This window comes from Thamnophis elegans, chromosome 5 (genome assembly GCF_009769535.1).
Source record: "Thamnophis elegans isolate rThaEle1 chromosome 5, rThaEle1.pri, whole genome shotgun sequence".
In the NCBI taxonomy this organism is placed as follows: Eukaryota; Metazoa; Chordata; class Lepidosauria; order Squamata; family Colubridae; genus Thamnophis; species Thamnophis elegans.
This window is the reverse complement of record NC_045545.1, coordinates 27,988,963-28,008,265: the sequence shown is the minus strand read 5'-3', so window position 1 is coordinate 28,008,265 and position 19,303 is coordinate 27,988,963. Positions and strand designations below refer to the sequence as shown.

The window sequence follows — 19,303 nt, the reverse complement described above, 5'->3', positions numbered from 1 at the left end:
TATCCATTCAATATACAGTGTGTGTGCCTGAGTGCGTGCATACGTACATACATACCATACCATACCATACCATACCATACCATACCATACCATACCATACCATACCATACCATACATACATATACATATACATATACATATACATATACATATACATATACATATACATATACATATACATATACATATACATATACATATACATATACATATACATATACATATACATATACATATACATATACATATACATATACATATACATATATATATATATATATATATATATATATATATATATATATTGTTTTGGTGAGGAAGAGTTAAAAAAATTCTCTGCCAATACAAGTTTTTCAGTTCAGGACAAGTCTTCTTTGCCCACTGGTACATGACCCTTTTAGTTTCTTTAGATGAAGAGACGCTGTTATGTTCTATGTTCTATTTCAAGACTTGTACTTAACATTTAGAAGTGATATTAAAGAGTTGTTAACAGAATAACAGAGTTGAAAGGATCCTTGAAGATTAGCTTATCTAACTCCATACTCCAACAGGAGATCCTACACCATTCCAGACAAGTGGCTGTCCAATCTTTTCTTGAAAATTCCATGTAGCACACATAACTTCTGGAGCAAGCTTTTCTACTGATTAATTGTTCTCACTGTCAGGAAAATTATCCTTAGTTCCAGATTGATTCTCTCCTTGTTTGGTTTCCATTGATTGCTTCTTGTTTGCCTTCAGGTTCTTTGGAGAATAGGTTGATCACCCTCTTCTTTGTGGCACCCCCTCCATTATTTTGTATGTTTAAATATTTACATTAATTAAATTATAATTAAAATACATAAATATGTTACAGATTTGGGGTATGTAGAAAGTCAGTAGTTTAGATCCCCACTGACCATACTGTGAAACTAATATTAAAACTAGTCTATTGTAGTAATATAAGAATAAAAATGAGAATGAAATAAATAAACCATATCTAGCGTTCATTTGCCATTGCTGAGAATCCGTGTATCAGTTAAGAAGAAGACATGTAGAAAGGTTGCTAATTTAAGCAGTAATTTTAAAAGATGTTGATATTAATCGTATTCCCATGAAAGAAAGTGCATTATATATCATCCTTTCTAAATTACTTTACAAGTGGGAGCTGTTAGTTTTTTGTCCAATCTTTTTAATTTTAGGATATTTGTTTCCCAGGAGTGGTCTTATGCCTGTTAAATTAATTCTGTGTTTTGCACTAGATAAGAGAATAAATTATGCCTATAGCTGATTAATAATAGTGCTAGTAGTAGGAACAATAATTTATTACATTTATATACCACCTGACTCCCAGCAACTCTGAACTTTACAGAAATCTAGTCTGGGAATATATAGAGTACCTGGAAAACTTTTGCTAACACCATTTATGGTTGATTTCCAATCAGAATTATTTATTGTTTGAAAAAGATGGAAATCTAAAAGACTAGATTGTGACCATTACTTTCAATATTGTGATTGGACATTGGAAAAAATACAGTAAGTTTCTTGTTTAAAACCCACACTTGCTCCAATATGTCATAGATCCTGTTGTCTTCAGTGAAACTTACATTCAGGAAAATGCTTAGGCTTTGGGTTGAATATATTGATCCATTGTCATGGTTTGGTTTGTTGATCTCATCACAACTGAGCTGGGCTAATATATGAGTTCATAAACCATGGTTGAAAACCACAAGAGTTCACAAAGGACTTTTAGTCAAGTTCAGATAAACCATATTAATCCCAAAATCAGGATATATTTGCTTTGTAGGCTTTTCTCCGTAAAAGTAACGATATTTGTAAGTGTCTATAAAACCGAGTCACATATAGTATAGTATAATTATATCATGTTCAATTTGTCTAACATTTTCAAGGAATCTCATTTTAGTATCCCTTCTAATAGTCACAGAATTAAAGATTCTGCTGGCAGTTACCTTATTTATCATCGTAGGGCAGCTTGGTTTATAGTATTTAAATTGCAGTTCAAGGAGTACAAAAGAAAGACATCTGATGTTGAAGAAAGAAGCTGAAAGAAAAAGCTTTATACTTTCGAAGTTAGGAAGTAAGTAGGGAGAAGGAACGCCTCCAGACACAGGATTATGACTCAAAACAGGATTAATCACCAAGATCAGATGTAGTTATCATAGCTTTTGGGAAGGCACATATATCCAAAATTAGTTGAAAGAAGTGCTTCCAAGCTCAAGTGACTGTTACCACAATACTGCTCTTCTAGTTGTTCTAGTTCTACTTGTTAAGGTTGTGTGAAACCAAAAAATTGGAAAATAAAATAAAATAAAAGATTGAAGATACTTGAAGTGTAAAGCAGTTCCTTTTTTTTCTTTTTGCGAATTCACACAGAAGCCTGAAAAGGGAAGGAGAGGGCTATTTTAATGAATAGCAGTTCAGTGTTATGTTTATAGGCAAGTCTATAGCCCTCCTTCACAGTCATGTTCAAAGTATGGCCTAGTAACTTTCCAGTAAAATGTATTGGTATAAACATTAGGTATGGTTCATTCCATGCTTGAGAGAAGACTGAAAGCTTCATTCTGGAGTCATGACGGAAAAGTTTTCTCCACTTCCGAGTTATGTAACTTTGTTTTATTCTAATTGGAATGGTTTCAAATATACCACACTCAAATCAGGAAGGGAAAGAACAAATTCTTGTCAAAGAAAATTACTGATTTCCCATTCCATGAACAGGGCATCTTGATGCAGCTTTATTGCATGGCGTTGTGCTCGTATAAAAATATTCAAGGTATGATACTGGAGAAGAATTAATAAGCACTAGATTTATAACACATTAAAGTGAACTGAAAAACTGTGAATAATTATTCAACTTTCACTGTTTTTTCCAGAATGAGACATTCTGGAATATCAGTTTAACTGAAATTCAGATTGTCTAAAAGATGCCAGACAGAAAGAGGCATGTGTGCTGGTAATACACACAGAAGTGATCTCCTGATTCCAGTCAGAGAAAGAAGACATTAGACTGGCTTAATGAAACATCATCCTGGTTTCTTAGTTCCAAGCAACATAGTTTACTAAGTGGCTTTGTACGTTTAGCACAACTAACCCAGACTTTTCCTCATGGGAAACACATCATTCTTAAGCAGCATATAGAGTTTGCCCCCTAACAAACACAACAGAGATGACTTACTCATCCCCATCCTTTCTAATTTTTATCCCTCAGCTTTTAGACTGTGTGTGAAAAAATTTAAAAAGGAATTTATAAAGCCAGTCTGTTTTTGTCGGGCTGCTCTGGGTCTTTGTTACTGCCTCAAGAGTAGGAGAAGGTATTATCCTCCCCAGTGTCTAGGGCTAGGCTGTTTTGATCTACTTTGGTTGACTGGGCTTTTATATTCATACAACACAGTAGTTCGCTTTGACCAGTTACACGTTCCAAATGAACATAGCCAGTTGTGTGGCATTGCGTAACTCTTATTTTATCCTGCCCCTCATATCTATATCTTCAACAAGATTATCCGTTCCCAATGTTATCCAAAGCAACTGAGCCACTGGAGTCTAGAATGTTAAGAAAAAGCTTCTATTATATCAGTGAGCAATAAGTATCTGGATAAGTATTTACTTAGCATATGGCATAGAGTGTCAAGGAAATCTATACATCTTAGACACACAATGCAGTCTTGATAGCCTAAAATGCTATTTCATTCTGTTCAGTGTTTATGCGTCTATCCTTGATGGATTTCAGGGTGTCAATTAGCTATGTACCAGGTAACTAATGGCACTCTGGTTGCTGGCTCATCTAGTCTCACCTTGTGTTGAAATGCCTTGCACCCAGCCATGTCCAGCACCAGCTTCCACTTTCCTCTCACAGCTAGTATTTTTTTCCCACCGAAGTGGTACCTATTCATACACTTACATACACAATATTTCATGCTTTCAAACTGCTGGGGGGGGGGGGGCGTAGACTAGAGATCAAGTGACAGGAGCTCTCTTCGTCTCACAGAGCCGAGCTCAAACCACCAGAATGCAGACCATTTCTGGCTGCCATTTCCAGCATTATTAAGCCTCTGTGCCATTGCATCCCTTCTGGATGAATAATCTGGATGGAACATAATAAGCAAATGTCTGGTGAGCATGTACAGCTGTAACACGGACAATATAATTTATGCCTTACCATTGTAGAAAGGCTTGTGTGATTTTTCCATAATCCACCTCTAGTTGCATTTCTTGATTTCATGTGGCTTCTCATGATATAAACTATGGGATAAACTTGCTTGGTAAGAAGAAATTGGAATATTAAACATAACATTTATTCCATCTGGCATCTATAAAGATTGAATTCTTGTATCTTACAAACTGTTTCTGGTCCAAGTTTAGAATTAAAAGTCATTGGCCATTGTCACAACCGCTTATTATGGGAGTGCTCTTCATGGAAATAATGCACATTATTATATTATACTTTTGAAAAGCATTTTGGAATTCATATAAGTACAACACTTTTCTGCTCTTCATTAAAGCAACCATCTTTTTCAAATTTCTCTATGAGCCTTAAAAATATACATGGCTCTGTTTAAGTTAGATAACCTTAAGTCAATCCCTTAAAACATTCACAGTGTATTTCGTGCTCACAAAAAAGTTGCCCTGCCTGGCAAAGAGAGAGAGAGGACACAAGGAGACAGGGAGGGAGATAGACTGTCATAATGAAAAGCAGAGAGGAGTTGAGCTTTCAAGAAGTCCAAAACATTTCTTTTAAATGATGTTTCTCAACTGTAGCCCTTTGAAGATGGGTGGACTTCACCTCCCAGAATTCCCCAGTCAGCTAAGCTGACTGGGAATTCTGGAAATTGAAATCCACCCATCTTCAAGGGGCCAAAGTTGAGAAACACTGTTCTACATGAACCACAGTGGCACAGTGGTTAGAATGCAGTACTGCAGGCTACCTCTGCTGACTGCAATTTGGTAGTTCAAATCTCACCAGGCTCAAGGTTGACTCAGCCTTCCATCCTTCTAAGGTGGGTAAAATGAGGACCCAAATTGTTGGGAACAATATGCTGACTCTAAAACAGCTTAGAGAGGGCTGTAAAGCTATATATAAGTCTAAGTGCTATTGCTAAATCATTTTTAAGTACCTACACCTTGTTCTGTGAATTAATTCACTTCTGCAAATATGCAAGTGTCCCCGTATATATGTTATGTACAGTATGAGTTTTCTTAATGAATTTAAAAATTTATTTGCCAAAAACATCATCTTAATGGAACCCTGTTATAGTACCATTTATATATAGCACATATGCCGGGTTTTTTTTATAGGTATGTCTCTTTGGTATTAGTGATGCTGTGGTATATGTGAATATACAACTACAGTGCAATTTTGGGCATGTCCAATCAGAAATGCATTTAATTGAGTTCAATGACACTTATACACAATAAGATTTCAACCTTAGCCCAGAATCCCACTACCATTGTTTTGTGAATCCCCTGTTATAGATATGAAACATGGTTGATTGTTAACCCAAAATAAAGGTCAATCCAATTCACAGTCAATTCTCAAGACACTATTAAGGCCAAGTGTAGAGCTGCTTCATCAGTGACCTCTATAAATTTCAATATTTGCCAATTGATGAACGACTACATATTTCACAGTTGTTAACCATTAACCCCCACAGCAGAGGAGATTGAGAAATAAGGGAAAGGACTCAATCAAGCAAGACTCATATAAAGTACTGAAATGTGAAGCAAATCCTTTGGATTTGACAATATTGTTCAATATTAGTGATTCCAGCAAGTGGCAAAGAAAAAGAAATGCAAATGTCTACCTTTTGGGTTGCAGCAAACAGAATGGAATGAACATATAGTACAGGGGTGTCAAAGTGGTGGCCCGTGGGATGGATGCATCACATGCAGGTCACACCCCAGCTCTGCGAAGGGAGAAAACGTCACAAAATGTCACATAGCAGCAACTTGACGCTGAGAGTTTGACACGCATGATATAGCATATTCTTGCTCTTATGGCATACAAAATGACAACAATGAAGAAGGGGTGTCTTAATAGCTTTTCCTTCTTGATCTCCCTGCCTGTCAAGGACAGCTGCAGGGAAAAGGTAAAAGAAATCAAGATGGGGAATGCAGAAACATGTCTACCAGGTTGGCATTTTTAATTCTCATCCTCCTGCTTCCTATCTTGAGAATTTTTCAGAATTTTGTCATATTCCAATTACTGGTAGTCCTCAGCTTACGACCACAACTGAGCCCAAACTTTATGTTGCTAAGTGGGAAATTTCTTGAGAGAGTTTTGCCTCATTTTATGACTTTTCTTGCCACATTTGTTAAGTGAATCACTGCAGTTGTTAAATGAGTAACCCAGTTGTTAAGTGAATCTGGACTCCCCATTGACTTCACTTGTCAGAAGGTCACAAAAGGGGACTGCAGGGGACTGCAACTGCGGGGACTGCAACTGTCATAAATATGAACCATTTGCCAGGTATATGAATGACCATGAGGCAGGTGAAATGCTACCGGTTCGGACTGGTTCGCCTGAACCGGTAGTACAAATGGTACCTGTGCATCCGAACTGGTAGTAAAAAAAATGGTACTGGTTCAAGTGAACCGGTATTTCCGATGATCAGCTGGGATGTGCAATTTATATTAGCTAGAATCATAGGATTTCCTGCTTTCTAGCTAAATAAAATTGCACGTCACAGCTGATCGTCGGAAATCGAAGGTCCTGTGCATGCATGGAGGTGGTGCATGCGAGTGAAGCATGTGCACTCACATCGCCCAAACCAGTAGCAAAGGTAAGTTTATTTCACCACTCCCATGGGGATGCTGCGATTATCATAAGTGTGAAAAATGGTCATAGGTCACTTTTTCAGTGCCTTTGTAACTTTGAGTGGTCACTAAGCAAACTGTCAAGGACTACCTGTACTTTTGATGCAGTTGCCCTCCAAAAAGACTTTCTCTAACATAGAGAGGGTAGCGGTAGAATCAAATGGCCATAGGACACTTCTCTTAGCCATGCCTTTTTTTAATACTTAAAAAGATCTCACCCACTTAGTTATCAGGTTGTACAAATTTCAAACATGTGCCATCAAAAAAAGTGTGGGCAAGGATATTACATCTCTAGCATTCATTAAGGCAGGCTTTTTTTTAAAGAGTAAAGCTATTTTAAGGAATAAGATCAATTAAAGAACCTAGGTTTGTATGTGTGAGAAAAAGTTAAAAAGAGAAAATGCATAAAACCTTGTCACTAGAGCCAAGAGTAAGCCAGGTTATGACCCAGTGGAAAGAGTCTAATGAGGTCATGAATGGCATTGAGGGTTGCTCAGTTTACTTCTTGGGAGGATCTAAATTTCCATCTATGAATGATCATTAATTTCTAGGTTAGCTGTGGTTATTCTATTTCTATTCTGATAATTTGACATGATGGGAAAAAGGTAAAGGCTCCCCTCGGACATCTGTGCTAGTTGTTCCCAACTCTAGGAGGTAGAACTCATCTCTGTTTCTAAGCCAAGGAGCCAGCGCTGTCTGAAGACGTTTCCGTGGTCATGTGGCCAGCATGACTACATGCCGAAGGCGCACAGAACACTGTTACCTTCCCACCATAGGTGGTTCCTACTTTTCTATTTGCATTTTTACATGCTTTCGAACTGCTAGGTTGGCAGATGCTGGGACAAGTAACGGGCGCTCACTCCGTTACGTGGCGCTAGCGATTCGAACTGCCAACCTTTCTTATTGACAAATGGCGTCTTAGCCACTGACATGATGGTTAGATACTGGTTATCTTATGGAAAGAAATTTCTTGTAGAAAAGGCTTTATTGAATAGAATATCCAGTAGAATTTCTAGCTTGTTACATAGTATTTCATCCAGATCTTCTGGAAAAAAGGTTGTTCCTTGCACGTATTTTTCTGTTACTTATGTTTTTTAATCTGCAGATATATTTGCATATCTACATTGTCACAATGGTGGCTGTTTTAATCTATTATTTAAACCACTTCTATTTAAGAATTTTCAGTCTAATTGGCATTTATTTGATTTTCTTTTAAAGCCTTACAATACAATACAATACAATACAATACAGTACAGTACAGTACAATACAATACTATACAATACAATAGCAGAGTTGGAAGGGACCTTGGAGGTCTTCTAGTCCAACCTCCTGCCTAGGCAGGAAACCCTATTCCATTCCAGACAAATGGCTATCCAACATCTTCTTAAAGACTTCCAGTGTCGGGGCATTCACAATTTCTGGAGGCAAGTTGTTCCACTGATTAACTGTTCTAACTGTCAAAAAATTCCTCCTCAGTTCTAAGTTGTTTCCCTCCTTGATTAATTTCCACCCATTGCTTCTTGTTCTACCCTCAGGTGCCTTGGAGAATAGTTGAACTCCCTCTTCTTTGTGGCAACCCCTGAGATATTGGAACACTGCTATCATGTCTCCCCTAGTCCTTCTTTTCATTAAACTAGACATACTCAGTTCCTACAACCGTTCTTTATATGTTTTAGTCTCCAGTCCCCTAATCATCTTTGTTGCTCTTCTCTGCACTCTTTCTAGAGTCTCCACATCTTTTCTACATTGTGGTGACCAAAACTGAATGCAGTATTCCAAGTGTGGCCTTATTTTCTCTGTCATTCAAAAAACCAAAACATTATTAGGCGAAAATTTCAGATTGTGTCAACAGGATTGTCAAATTATCAGATTCACTTTACTTTTCCCAACCATTCAGATAGCTTACTCATCTAATGTCTTGAGGAAATTTCAAGTATTTATGCTGCTTCTTCTTAATATTTTACAGCTTTAGGGGTAAATTTTATAATATCCCTATCAGAGACCAGGTCTGTCTTGTGGCTCATTAGATCCTGTGATCCTGATTAACTTTCTTTTTTTTTTACTCATTTTTTTGAGATAACAATGCTATTCTTATCATTCTATTATTACTAATAGTCCATATAGATCTGATTTTTTTTCTTGTATCAGTTACAGGTAAAATGCTACTCTTAGTGTGTGGTCAAATTTTGTGCTTGCCAGGTCCATTAAATTAATATTTGGAAATAGTGGTTAGTTATTCATACCTTGAACTTTTTTCTGTATTTGCCTAAATTGTTTTTTTTTCCTTTGTTGTCTCATTATTTTAGATTGTCAATGACTACAATAAAGATTTGATTGGCTGATTGATAAAATTGGATGCAGTTAATTTATACATTCACAATATTAGAAATGAATCTTTCTGATATCGTGTAAGTGTCAGGGGTGAAATCCACTTACCTTCACTACCGGTTCGCAAATGTGAATGTGCAGGACCTTCCGCGCATGCACAGAGCATCAAAAATGGGATGTGATGACACCCAGGTGGGTGGGTGGAGCCACCTGCCATCACCGCTACTGGTTCGCCCGAACCGGATAGAACCGGCTGAATTGCACCACTGGTATGCATACCTTTTTATGGTTTGGGACCAAATTATCATATATTTCCATAATAAATGGTTTGAGTTTAAGGGGAAAAGTAAAATAGGAAAATAGGTGAGTGGATTGAGAAGAAGAGATACTAAAAAAACTCAAGCAAAAAAATGAATCTAAATTAGTTTTAAATATTTCAAAAGATTTAAATGATTGAATGCAATCCTGCAATCCTTACTTTAGAAACTCATGTTCTTAAACTAAGATGATACAGAGTAAAGTAACTGGCATCCTTGCTCAGGGAACATTTAATGTTTAGAATAAGTTGTATAAGAAGTGTTCATATCCACTGTTCTGCTTCTTCTCCCACTAACATGAAATATATTGAAAAGCTTGGAAACCAGAGAACTTGGAATAATGATGCAATTGGGACGGCAACTAGAATGCAGACACAGAGAAATGCAGAGCAAATCCAGTAAAACATCAGCTAGAAGTTATATATAGCCTACACAATGACACCAAAGAAGGGTCAGGGTTTCATCATTATATTGTCTACAAGGCACTATCCAAGGAATTTTTTAAGCAGAAAGAGCCTTGTGCTTAGGATAATGCATTCCTATTTGTTAGGCATTACATAAATAAAATTGTTTGCATTTGCTGCATCTTGAATTCATATTGGCTACAGTGCAGATGTGGATAGCTCCTAAAACTTTGTCATAATTACTTGAACAGATTTCAAATGTTGCTGCCTCACACAAGTGGGGTGCTTAGAGATGTGGAATCTCTACATCTCTACTACCGTTGATCTTCCAAATATTTCTGAAAGAGAAGCTGTCCCAACCACTTCTATTGTTCTTTCAACATGTATTTGTTTCACGAGACTGTAAAATCCAAAGGTGGTTTTTACATTCCCCTATCAAAACACATCTGCAGTAATCATTCACAACTATTAACATGAAAATGGATGAAAAGTTTAAAGCCAATAGAGTTACTCATCCAGCTCAAAATAGATACAGCAAGTTCTCAACTTAGGACCAGTCATTTAACTTCTTCTGGCTATAGTAAATCATTGCAAAAATGTGGGCACTGGCTTGCCTTACCTCACCAGAAGACATTTTATATGAATGTTAATTGATGGCTTGAGTGCTTCACTGTTGCAATACTAAAGAATTTTGGAAGTTAAATATTAATGACATATTAATGTCAACAACTACTAAAAATGAAGAATTAAAATGCTCAGGAATGCAAGTACACAATCCTTTCAGACAGATTTCAGAGTCATTTAGTTCAAATCTCAAACACATAAGTACTCAATAACAAAGAAAGATCTAGAAGTGGAGCATAAAGGGTTTATTGTTGATTTACTATCTAGCACTGATTAACATGGAGCATATTTCTGTACTGTAATGATACGCAAAATGGATAAATTTATCTCCAGAACTTTGTTTTTCTCTCAGGCAAGCCAGTTTAATTTTGGTTTGGGATAGATTTTTCACATTTCTGCTTGGACATTTGGGCAGAGGTAACCAATATAGTGGTTGTTTAGTGACTAAGGCGCTGAGCTTGTCGGCAGTTTGAATCCCTAGCACCACATAATGGAGTGAGCACCTGTTATTTGTCCCAGTTTCTGCCAACCTAGCAGTTCGAAAGCATGTAAAAATGCAAGTAGAAAAAATAGGGACCACCTTTGGTGGGAAGGTAACAGCGCTCCATGCGCCTTTGGCATTTAGTCATGCCGGCCACATGAACATGGAAATGTCTTTGGACAGCGCTGGCTCGTCGGCTTAGAAACAGAGATGAGTTCTACCCCCTAGAGTCAGGAACAACTAGCACAGATGTCTGAGGGGAGCCTTTACCTTTAACCAATATAGTGATAATATTTAGTGCTTGTCTCTTGATTTTTATGTCACAGCATAACCCGTGGAAGTTTTGGATGCTCTGTAGTATACCATAAACATGGTATGCTGTCTTTTCCCCATTCCATTTCAGCAATGTAATTCTAAATATGTAGAGAAGATGATAACATATTTAAGCGAATCTGTTTCTATCATTTTCATACAAAGGAGGCTTTGTAATATATTTTTAAATACATTTTCTTGTATTTCTTCTTGTTCTTTTCCTTGTAAAAAAACAAAATCAAGCAAAAACACAATGCTAATTTTTAAAGTAAGAATTATTCATATGACATTTTAAAGAAACAAAATATGATCAAGATTTCTGATTTTTTTTTCAAACTTTGCATTTTTCTGGTATATCTAGAAATACCTAGCATATCTAGCATCTGATGTCTAACATATCAGTTGTGGCTATTTTCTATGTATTTGTCAAATATCCTTCTAAAAATGTGATTATCGTGAACATCAGGGAAAGGAAAATACATTGCCCATGTCATAATACAAATAATGCAAATATGTTCCAGTGTATTTATGTCATGCATGCCATATAATTTGATGTTATCATGGTTCTGCTAAGTCTCTATGGTTACAGTTTCCACAACTACTGATTGAAGAACTATTTTCCTTCAAAGGATGAGCTTAATTCATCTTAATTTTTCTTCCAGTTAATTTATAGGATGATCATAAACCTTTATTAGGAGAAGACAGTAAAAACTGATAGCATGGAATGTAAAGATTTGTTCATAATTGTGGTAGTCTATCTGGGAACAGTAGCATATCAGATTCTGAAACATGTCTATTCTTGCAAAAAACAGAATCATGCAAGTAGTGGTTTTCCCCTGGGACATTCTGTGAGAGCAAAAGTTGGACCTTTGGAACATGGAAGAAAAAGTATTAACATTTTTAAACTTGGAAGTTAGTGAAGATTTCTGAAAATGACAAAGCAGTCAACCTCCCCTTCCCCCCAACAAATGAATCATCACACAATTCATTTCAAATTTCTCATTCAAGGCACAAACAAGTAGGATCAAATTATGATATTCCGTACCTGTTATGTAAAGATTTATCTCTCTCAATAAAAAAAAACCTTTAAAAAATAAAGATTTATCTCTCTTTCAAAATCTATAATTCTGGAAAAGATGGAAGGCAAGAGAATAGGAAGTTGACCATCAACAAGGTGGATGGACTCAGTTTCAGCAGAATGGGGTACACTATGGAAAGTCTAGCTTTCAATTTCTGAATTGTGCCATAGTGATATGAACTTTTTCATTCTAAAGATTTTCTAAAGAATTTTCTTCTGCAAGACTTTTTTTTATAAGAAACTCTTTTTTCCCAAAAATAAACTTTTGGGAAGTATGAAAAGTCTTGTCACATATTTACGGGTTGTCTATTATTATTTTCGTAACAAGAATAAGAAATAATGCATTTGGCTGACTGAATTTAACCCATTGTCTCTCTTAACCCAATTAAATAAGCCTCAAATTCACAAATGGAGCATTTATGTGGAAAAATGTTATTTGAAAATAATTGCCTACTGACTCTGGTTTTCTAAAATATACCAGCAAATGTTTCATAAAAAGCGCACTTATCCTTCTATCTAGATTAATCAGGACAGAGGGTTAGCATAGAAACCATCGGTCAGTGATGTCTAACCTTTTTCTAAAGAAGTGCCAAAATTGTGTGCACGTGCGCTATTGCATGTGTACCCCACAGGCAATGCGCATGTGTGCATGCCACCTCCTGCATGTGGGGGAAGTTTGCCCTCCCCAGTCTCCGAAGGCTTTCCTGAAGCCCAGGGAGGGCGAAAATGGCCTCCCCCAGCCCTCCAGAAGGCCAAAAATCAGCTGGTGCGCACCAGAGCTGACAGCTGCCGTGCCAGCAAATATGGCTCCCTGTGCCACGTGTGCCATAGGGTCGCCATCATGGCCATAGGTGGACCCCTACTTATTTTACTAATCACTTTTTTCTTTTCTATTTTAGCCCTAAATAACAAGTATCTTTTGTATGCATACTCTGTTTCCCCAAAATAAGACCTTCCTGGATATAAGCCCAATCGTGCTTTTGAGTGCATACACTAAAATAAGCCCTCTCCCGAAAGTAAGCCTTCCCAAAAAAATATTGCAACACAGCAGCAGCCATGAGGTGACCATACTCGCTGCCTCCTGCACCTCAAAAATAATAAGACCTCCCCGAAAATAAGGCCAAGCACTTATTTTGGGGGGTCAAAAGAAAATAAGACCCTGTCTTATTTTGGGGAAAACACGGTAATGTTATCTTGAATCACTGATTCTAAAACTGAATCTAACAATCCATCATTGTTATTTAATATATTACAGGTACAGCCAACAAAACCTTGGCAGCAATGGTTTTAAAAGAGCATCTCTTTATTGTGTTCTTCGGGTAGAATTTCTCTGTCTTTTTGAGAGGCCATAACTGTTCCAAAATGATTAATCTTCTATAGATTTCATTTCAATTATTTTGAAAGGAATTTGAAGAGTGTGTCATAATCTACTTTGACTAATGGAAATGTTTATTAATAATTATGATTCTGCTCTGAACATTTTTCCTTGGATTAGAAATGTGCAAAAGCTAAAAATGCTAACGAGGCAGCTGTTGTTTTCTGTGCTGCAGATCCTTAAAGGGTTTCTGTGCTATGAATAAATTGTTAATTTTTATTTCGCTTCAAATTATTGGTTTTTAATATTATAGCAATAGTAACCTATTTAATCTACTTGTTTTACATACGTTCATCTTTTGAAGTTTCAAATCTAATCGTATTCTTTGGATATTAAGAATCTGGTATCAAAACATCTGCAAGCAAACAACTCAAGAGAGCATCAAGGTTTATTCCTCTGGGTCACCTTAAATTGTTTTTCAGTCATCTGAATGGGAAACTAGCAACTTTAAGTTACATGTAGCTAAATGCCCACTAGCCTTATAGGATTGTAGCTTATGATGACAACTTTGATATGTTTTGCAGGCTCTTCTCTTTAAGACCTTTAGAGTGGTATAGAGACAAATTTAAAATGAAAAGCTGTCCTAATTCTCTATTACAATTTTACAGTACAAGTAGTCCTCAACTTATAACCACAATTGAGACCAAAATTTATGCTGCTAAGTGAGCCATTTGTTAAAAGACTTTTGCCATATTTTACAACTTTTCTTGCCACCATTATTAAGTGTATCATTGCAGTTGTTGAGTTAGGTTGTTAAGTGAACCTGACTTCCCTATTGACTTTGCTTGTCAGAATGCTGCAAAAGGTGATCACATGACCCTGGGACACAACAACTGTCATAAATATGAACCAGTTGACCAACCATCCTAATTTTGATCATGTGATCACGGGGATACTGCAATGATCCTATGTGAAAAAACAGCCATAAGTCACTTTTTTCTGTGCTGTTGTAACTTTGAACGGTCACTAAATGAACTATTGTAAGTCGAGGACAACTTGTATTACAGTTTAGGATAACTGTTATTTCAGCTCTGTCATGAAGTGACAATCATTTATCTATGTTCAATAGACAGATATGCCTAGTTTTTTTAGTACTCCAGTCTCCTATAGGTCCATCTCCTTCCTTTTCATCAGCATCATCCTCCACGCTACTTCAGAGAGATTTGACTAGTGCTTCTCAACCATGGCAGCATCAGTTCTTTTTGACTGGGGAATTCTGGGAGTTGAAGTCCTCACATCTTAAAGTTGCTGAGGTGGATTAGTGGAGACATTTTGTGGAGATATTTATTCACATAATATCTGATGCTTTCTAAAGCATCAGATTTATTCTGGCTCTTTCTAAATAAAGGTTTAAGTGTTCTTTTTTTGGGGGGAAACACACACACACACACACACACACACACAAGATTTTTTAGATACGTTTTTAATGCTTTCTTCAAAAGAATTTTATATTTGTGCTTCAAAAAACAGCGATTAAAGGTTGATTGAAAGCAGGAAAAAGCCAGCTTCTAGGAGAAATGAAAGGTTGATGATAGTTTGACAGAATAAAAATGGGAAAGGAATGAGAGATAACTACTGTATTTCAGTTTTTAAAAAGGGCTATTAAAGTAAACAGCCATTCTATCATTAAGTACAGAAGAATTTTGTTGGCATACCTTTTTTTAAAAGCAAATTAGCCTGACCTAAGCTACCTGTTTACTCTGTTAAACAATTAATACTTAACATTAAATATATTGCAGTATTAGATAAACAAATACACTGCTCAGCATAGCAGAAAGGCATAAATTGAGTAAATAAAATATAAGAAAGTTGCTTTGTGGGGAAAATAGGAGGAGGAAGTAGTATTAGGTATGTTTGCCACCTTGAGTTACTTATAAAAACAATAAAGGGAGGAAAACAACCTTTTAAAAAGTGTTTTATATTTGTTCTCCATGCAATGATACTTGAAAGTATATTTATCTTCATACTATACGTATACACAGAACAAATCATGGTATGTTTGTCCAAATTAACTGTTCTACTAGGCTATCAAAAATATATTGATAATGTATGTAAACAAAACTTCCATGATTCATTTATTAATCTTAATCTGAAACTTGAATATCATGAATCAATATCATATTCATAATTTGCAAGCCAGGCAGTGATATACTCTTATCTTATGTAGTATACAAGCAAGAAGTATAATTGTCAGCCATGCAAATTAATCCAGACAAGGAGCACATCCACTACCATCTCTATCTTTATTTTAAGGTTACATTAACATAATCTTGCAAGTCTGAAACTACATCACAGAGCCCTTAAAGTCCAAGAAACTAGGAAGAATCCTTTCTTAGATATTTGCTGTACTTCATTTGTTCTGAGGGCTCAGCTGTCTCTTGTCTTTCATAATCTGAGGCTGTTCTGACCCCCAAAGTCATTCTCACATCTTACAATAATGGTATTCCAGATTTTTTCAGTTTTATATATTGACGTGTATTCTAGCTGGCATTAAATTTGAGTGCAATTATTTGTAAACTCAGTAGGAATGAGCTACACATACTGGAAAATATCAATGAACATACACATAGTGGAACCTACTCCTAGAAGGATAAATCTAAATATGTATAGAACATATGTATATGTATGTAACTAGTAGTAGTTACCATATGAAGAGTTACCAGTGATGAAATTCATTTTTTTTACTACCGGTTCTGTGGGCGTGGCTTGGCGGGTGTGGCAGGGGAAGGATATTGCAAAATCTCCATTCCCACCCCACTCTGAGGCCAGCCAGAGGTGGTATTCACAAGTTCTCCTAACTACTCAAAATTTCCACTACCGGTTTTCCAGAACCTGTCAGAACCTTCTGAATTTCACCCCTGAGAGTTACCATACTTTGAAAATATCTTATTTAAGAGATTTGTGACTTCTCGTTTGTAGTTTTGGGCAACTTTCACAAGTGTTCATCTTTGCAATCTATTAGACTGGAAGCAGGAATAGTCAACTTATCAATCACTTATTCAGTAACAATTTAAAGTTGTTACCGTGCTGAAAAATAACTTTACAACCAAATTATAACATTCATAGCAGGTTTTATTCACATGATAATCATTATAGTCAGTACACATTGCAGTGTGCCTGACTTGTTTTCCCCCCCCCCTCCTGATCTGGCATATTGCTGTTGTTTCAGTGTTTCTTTCAAAGTGTCCCTGTAAATAATGTCCTAGGTGTCTATTTTATAGGTATTATTATAAAAATATATGATTATTTATATAACCCTATAATCTTCCAGGAAGCATGGCAATTAATATGTGGTTAGTTCTTTGTGTGTATATATCCAATAAAAAATGTACTTCAATTTATTTTCTCTCTGAGTTATTTTGATGTTTATACTTGTGTTTCTCTATTTAAAAGAGAAAACTTGGCATACATTTCATAATAAATACATAATACAATAAATGAATTACTCAGTTGTGATTTTGGTGAGGGTTATTTTATGTAATCTGTAGATTTGGGCAGATTTTACATATTACCTCAAATTATGTTTGGTCACAAGAAAATATTCATGATTTATACATAATAATATGTGATGAGCTGCCTTAGCCTAAGATAGAGATTGTCTGAGGTTTGGAGACCCACACATGAAGATACAATTGCTATGGAGCTAACAGGTAACAGTAGGCAAGATTGCAAGTCAAGATCCGTGCTTGCCTGAATAAGTCAAAAGAGCTTGCCTGAATAAGTCAGCTTGAATCTAATTAGTAATAGAGTGGTCCAATTGTTCCAGGAGTTAAAGTCACTTAGTGAGTCAATCCAATAGTTCAGATTCAAGTAAATCACGTTAGTAAACAGAAGAACAAGCATCACAAACTAGGAATCCAAACAGTTGTTTCCAACAAAGACTAAAGGCAAAGCAGCTACATAAATATCTGCAGATACCTGACTGCAATTTCTCATTTCTCACTGTTTGCCTAATGAGGAGCCTCATTGAGGAGCATTACTCTGCTTGCTGCTACATGCACCTCATATTTTGGGGAAGGGGCATCGTCATTAAGAATTGTGCCTCATCATCTGACTGCTCCAGTTGAACAGGAGATGCCTAGGGCTGCTTAGTCTCAAATGAATCCAGGATTAATGATTTCTGAAGCTGCCAATCCACAGGTTCAGCTGGAGCAACATTGTCAAGATCAGATTCTGAATTGTGGCTCATAACAGAGATGGTTTGTAGGACTTAAACCCAGGATATCTTGCTGGTTTTGACATTTTGGCCTCCAAAATAACAGTCTTCAAAATAACACTGCAGAGCCAGGTTATTTGAGGGACTTTCCAATTACATTTCTCCAATCTACAAGATCCAGTATAGAAGGCATGTTGTAGGTTCTGTCATTTAGAGAGTTACATTTGGTGGACCCAAAGCAGGCCTTCTTGGCTGTGGCACCCAGGTTGTTGACTGTCTTCTCCCTGAGGTTAACCTGCTACCATCACTCTTGACTTTCCGAAAGTCTCTCAAGACCTGGTTGGGCCATTAGGCCTAGGTACCCCCAGGGAACTGGCAAACTAGTAAGACGGCTTGGTTATTATTAAGCCCCCTTTGACAATTTTTTTCCAGCTGCAATTTACATTTTTAAATGTTTTTTTATCATCTTAATAATTGTTATTTATGAATGTTGTTTTTTAAACTTTTTAGTACACTGTAAGTGCCCAAAGTCACTTGTGAGGTGGGCATCTATATAAACTTGAAAAATAAATACAACTGGCTACATAAAGGAAAACAACATTTTATATAAAATGCTTTTATAAAAACAACAAACAACTGTACACCTTTATCTCTGAAAGAGCTTCGGCGGACTGAAGTTTTCTTATGTAAAGATTGTGTTACCTTTTTGCACAATTTATTTTAAGGGAATTTCTTTTTCTTTTCTTCTTTCTCTTTCTTTTGAGAAAATCTTTTTAAACAGCTGTTCTTTTAAGATTTCCCTAATGCAACTTCGGAAAATAAAGAATACATCCTTATAGCCTGCTTTGAACATATGAATGGATATTCCTGACTTAATATTTCTATGGAAAATAATATTTAAAATGAGCTGTCACATTTCTAGGTATGGTGATTTAATTTCAGTAATTAGGTAATGGTCAGGTAAAGTAAATATTAAAATGACCTTCTTTTCTTTCAGGTTTCCAGGGTTGGTGTTTTAATAAGTATGATTCTCATGGCTAATTTATGGGGTTAAATTCTCACCATATATCAGTTCAGCCAAATAGCAATTAATGATAAGTGAAAAATTAAATATTCAATTTCTTCCACATTAAAAGTAATACTGATTTATTTGAGAATATTATCATTAACTGCTTAAAGATAACGACATCTTTCTTGTGGTTTTTTTTAGGACATTTGGGCTTCCAAGACAGTTTTGTCACATCAGGTGTTTTCAGTGTCACTGAGCTAGTAAGAGTCTCTCAAAGTAAGTACAATAATTATGCTACTTATTTCCTTATTGTTTTCTTTGATTACCCCACTTCATTTAACCATTATAAAAATGAAGCTATTAGTTCCATATTAAAAGGTCCAATTTTACAAAAAAAAAATACTTTGCAAGTTT

At 36.0% G+C, this 19,303-nt stretch overlaps 1 protein-coding gene across 4 annotated transcripts in view; it reads left to right on the top strand.

Annotated features, from left to right (window-relative positions):
- Positions 1 to 19,303, top strand: part of NFIA (nuclear factor I A) — a 322,795-nt gene that overhangs the window by 200,847 nt on the left and 102,645 nt on the right. For all 4 annotated transcript variants that reach the window (XM_032218140.1, XM_032218139.1, XM_032218138.1 and 1 more), the window contains exon 4: positions 19,091 to 19,165. In XM_032218140.1, the coding sequence (XP_032074031.1) occupies positions 19,091 to 19,165 (75 nt within the window). The remainder of the gene's footprint in view (positions 1 to 19,090; positions 19,166 to 19,303) is intronic.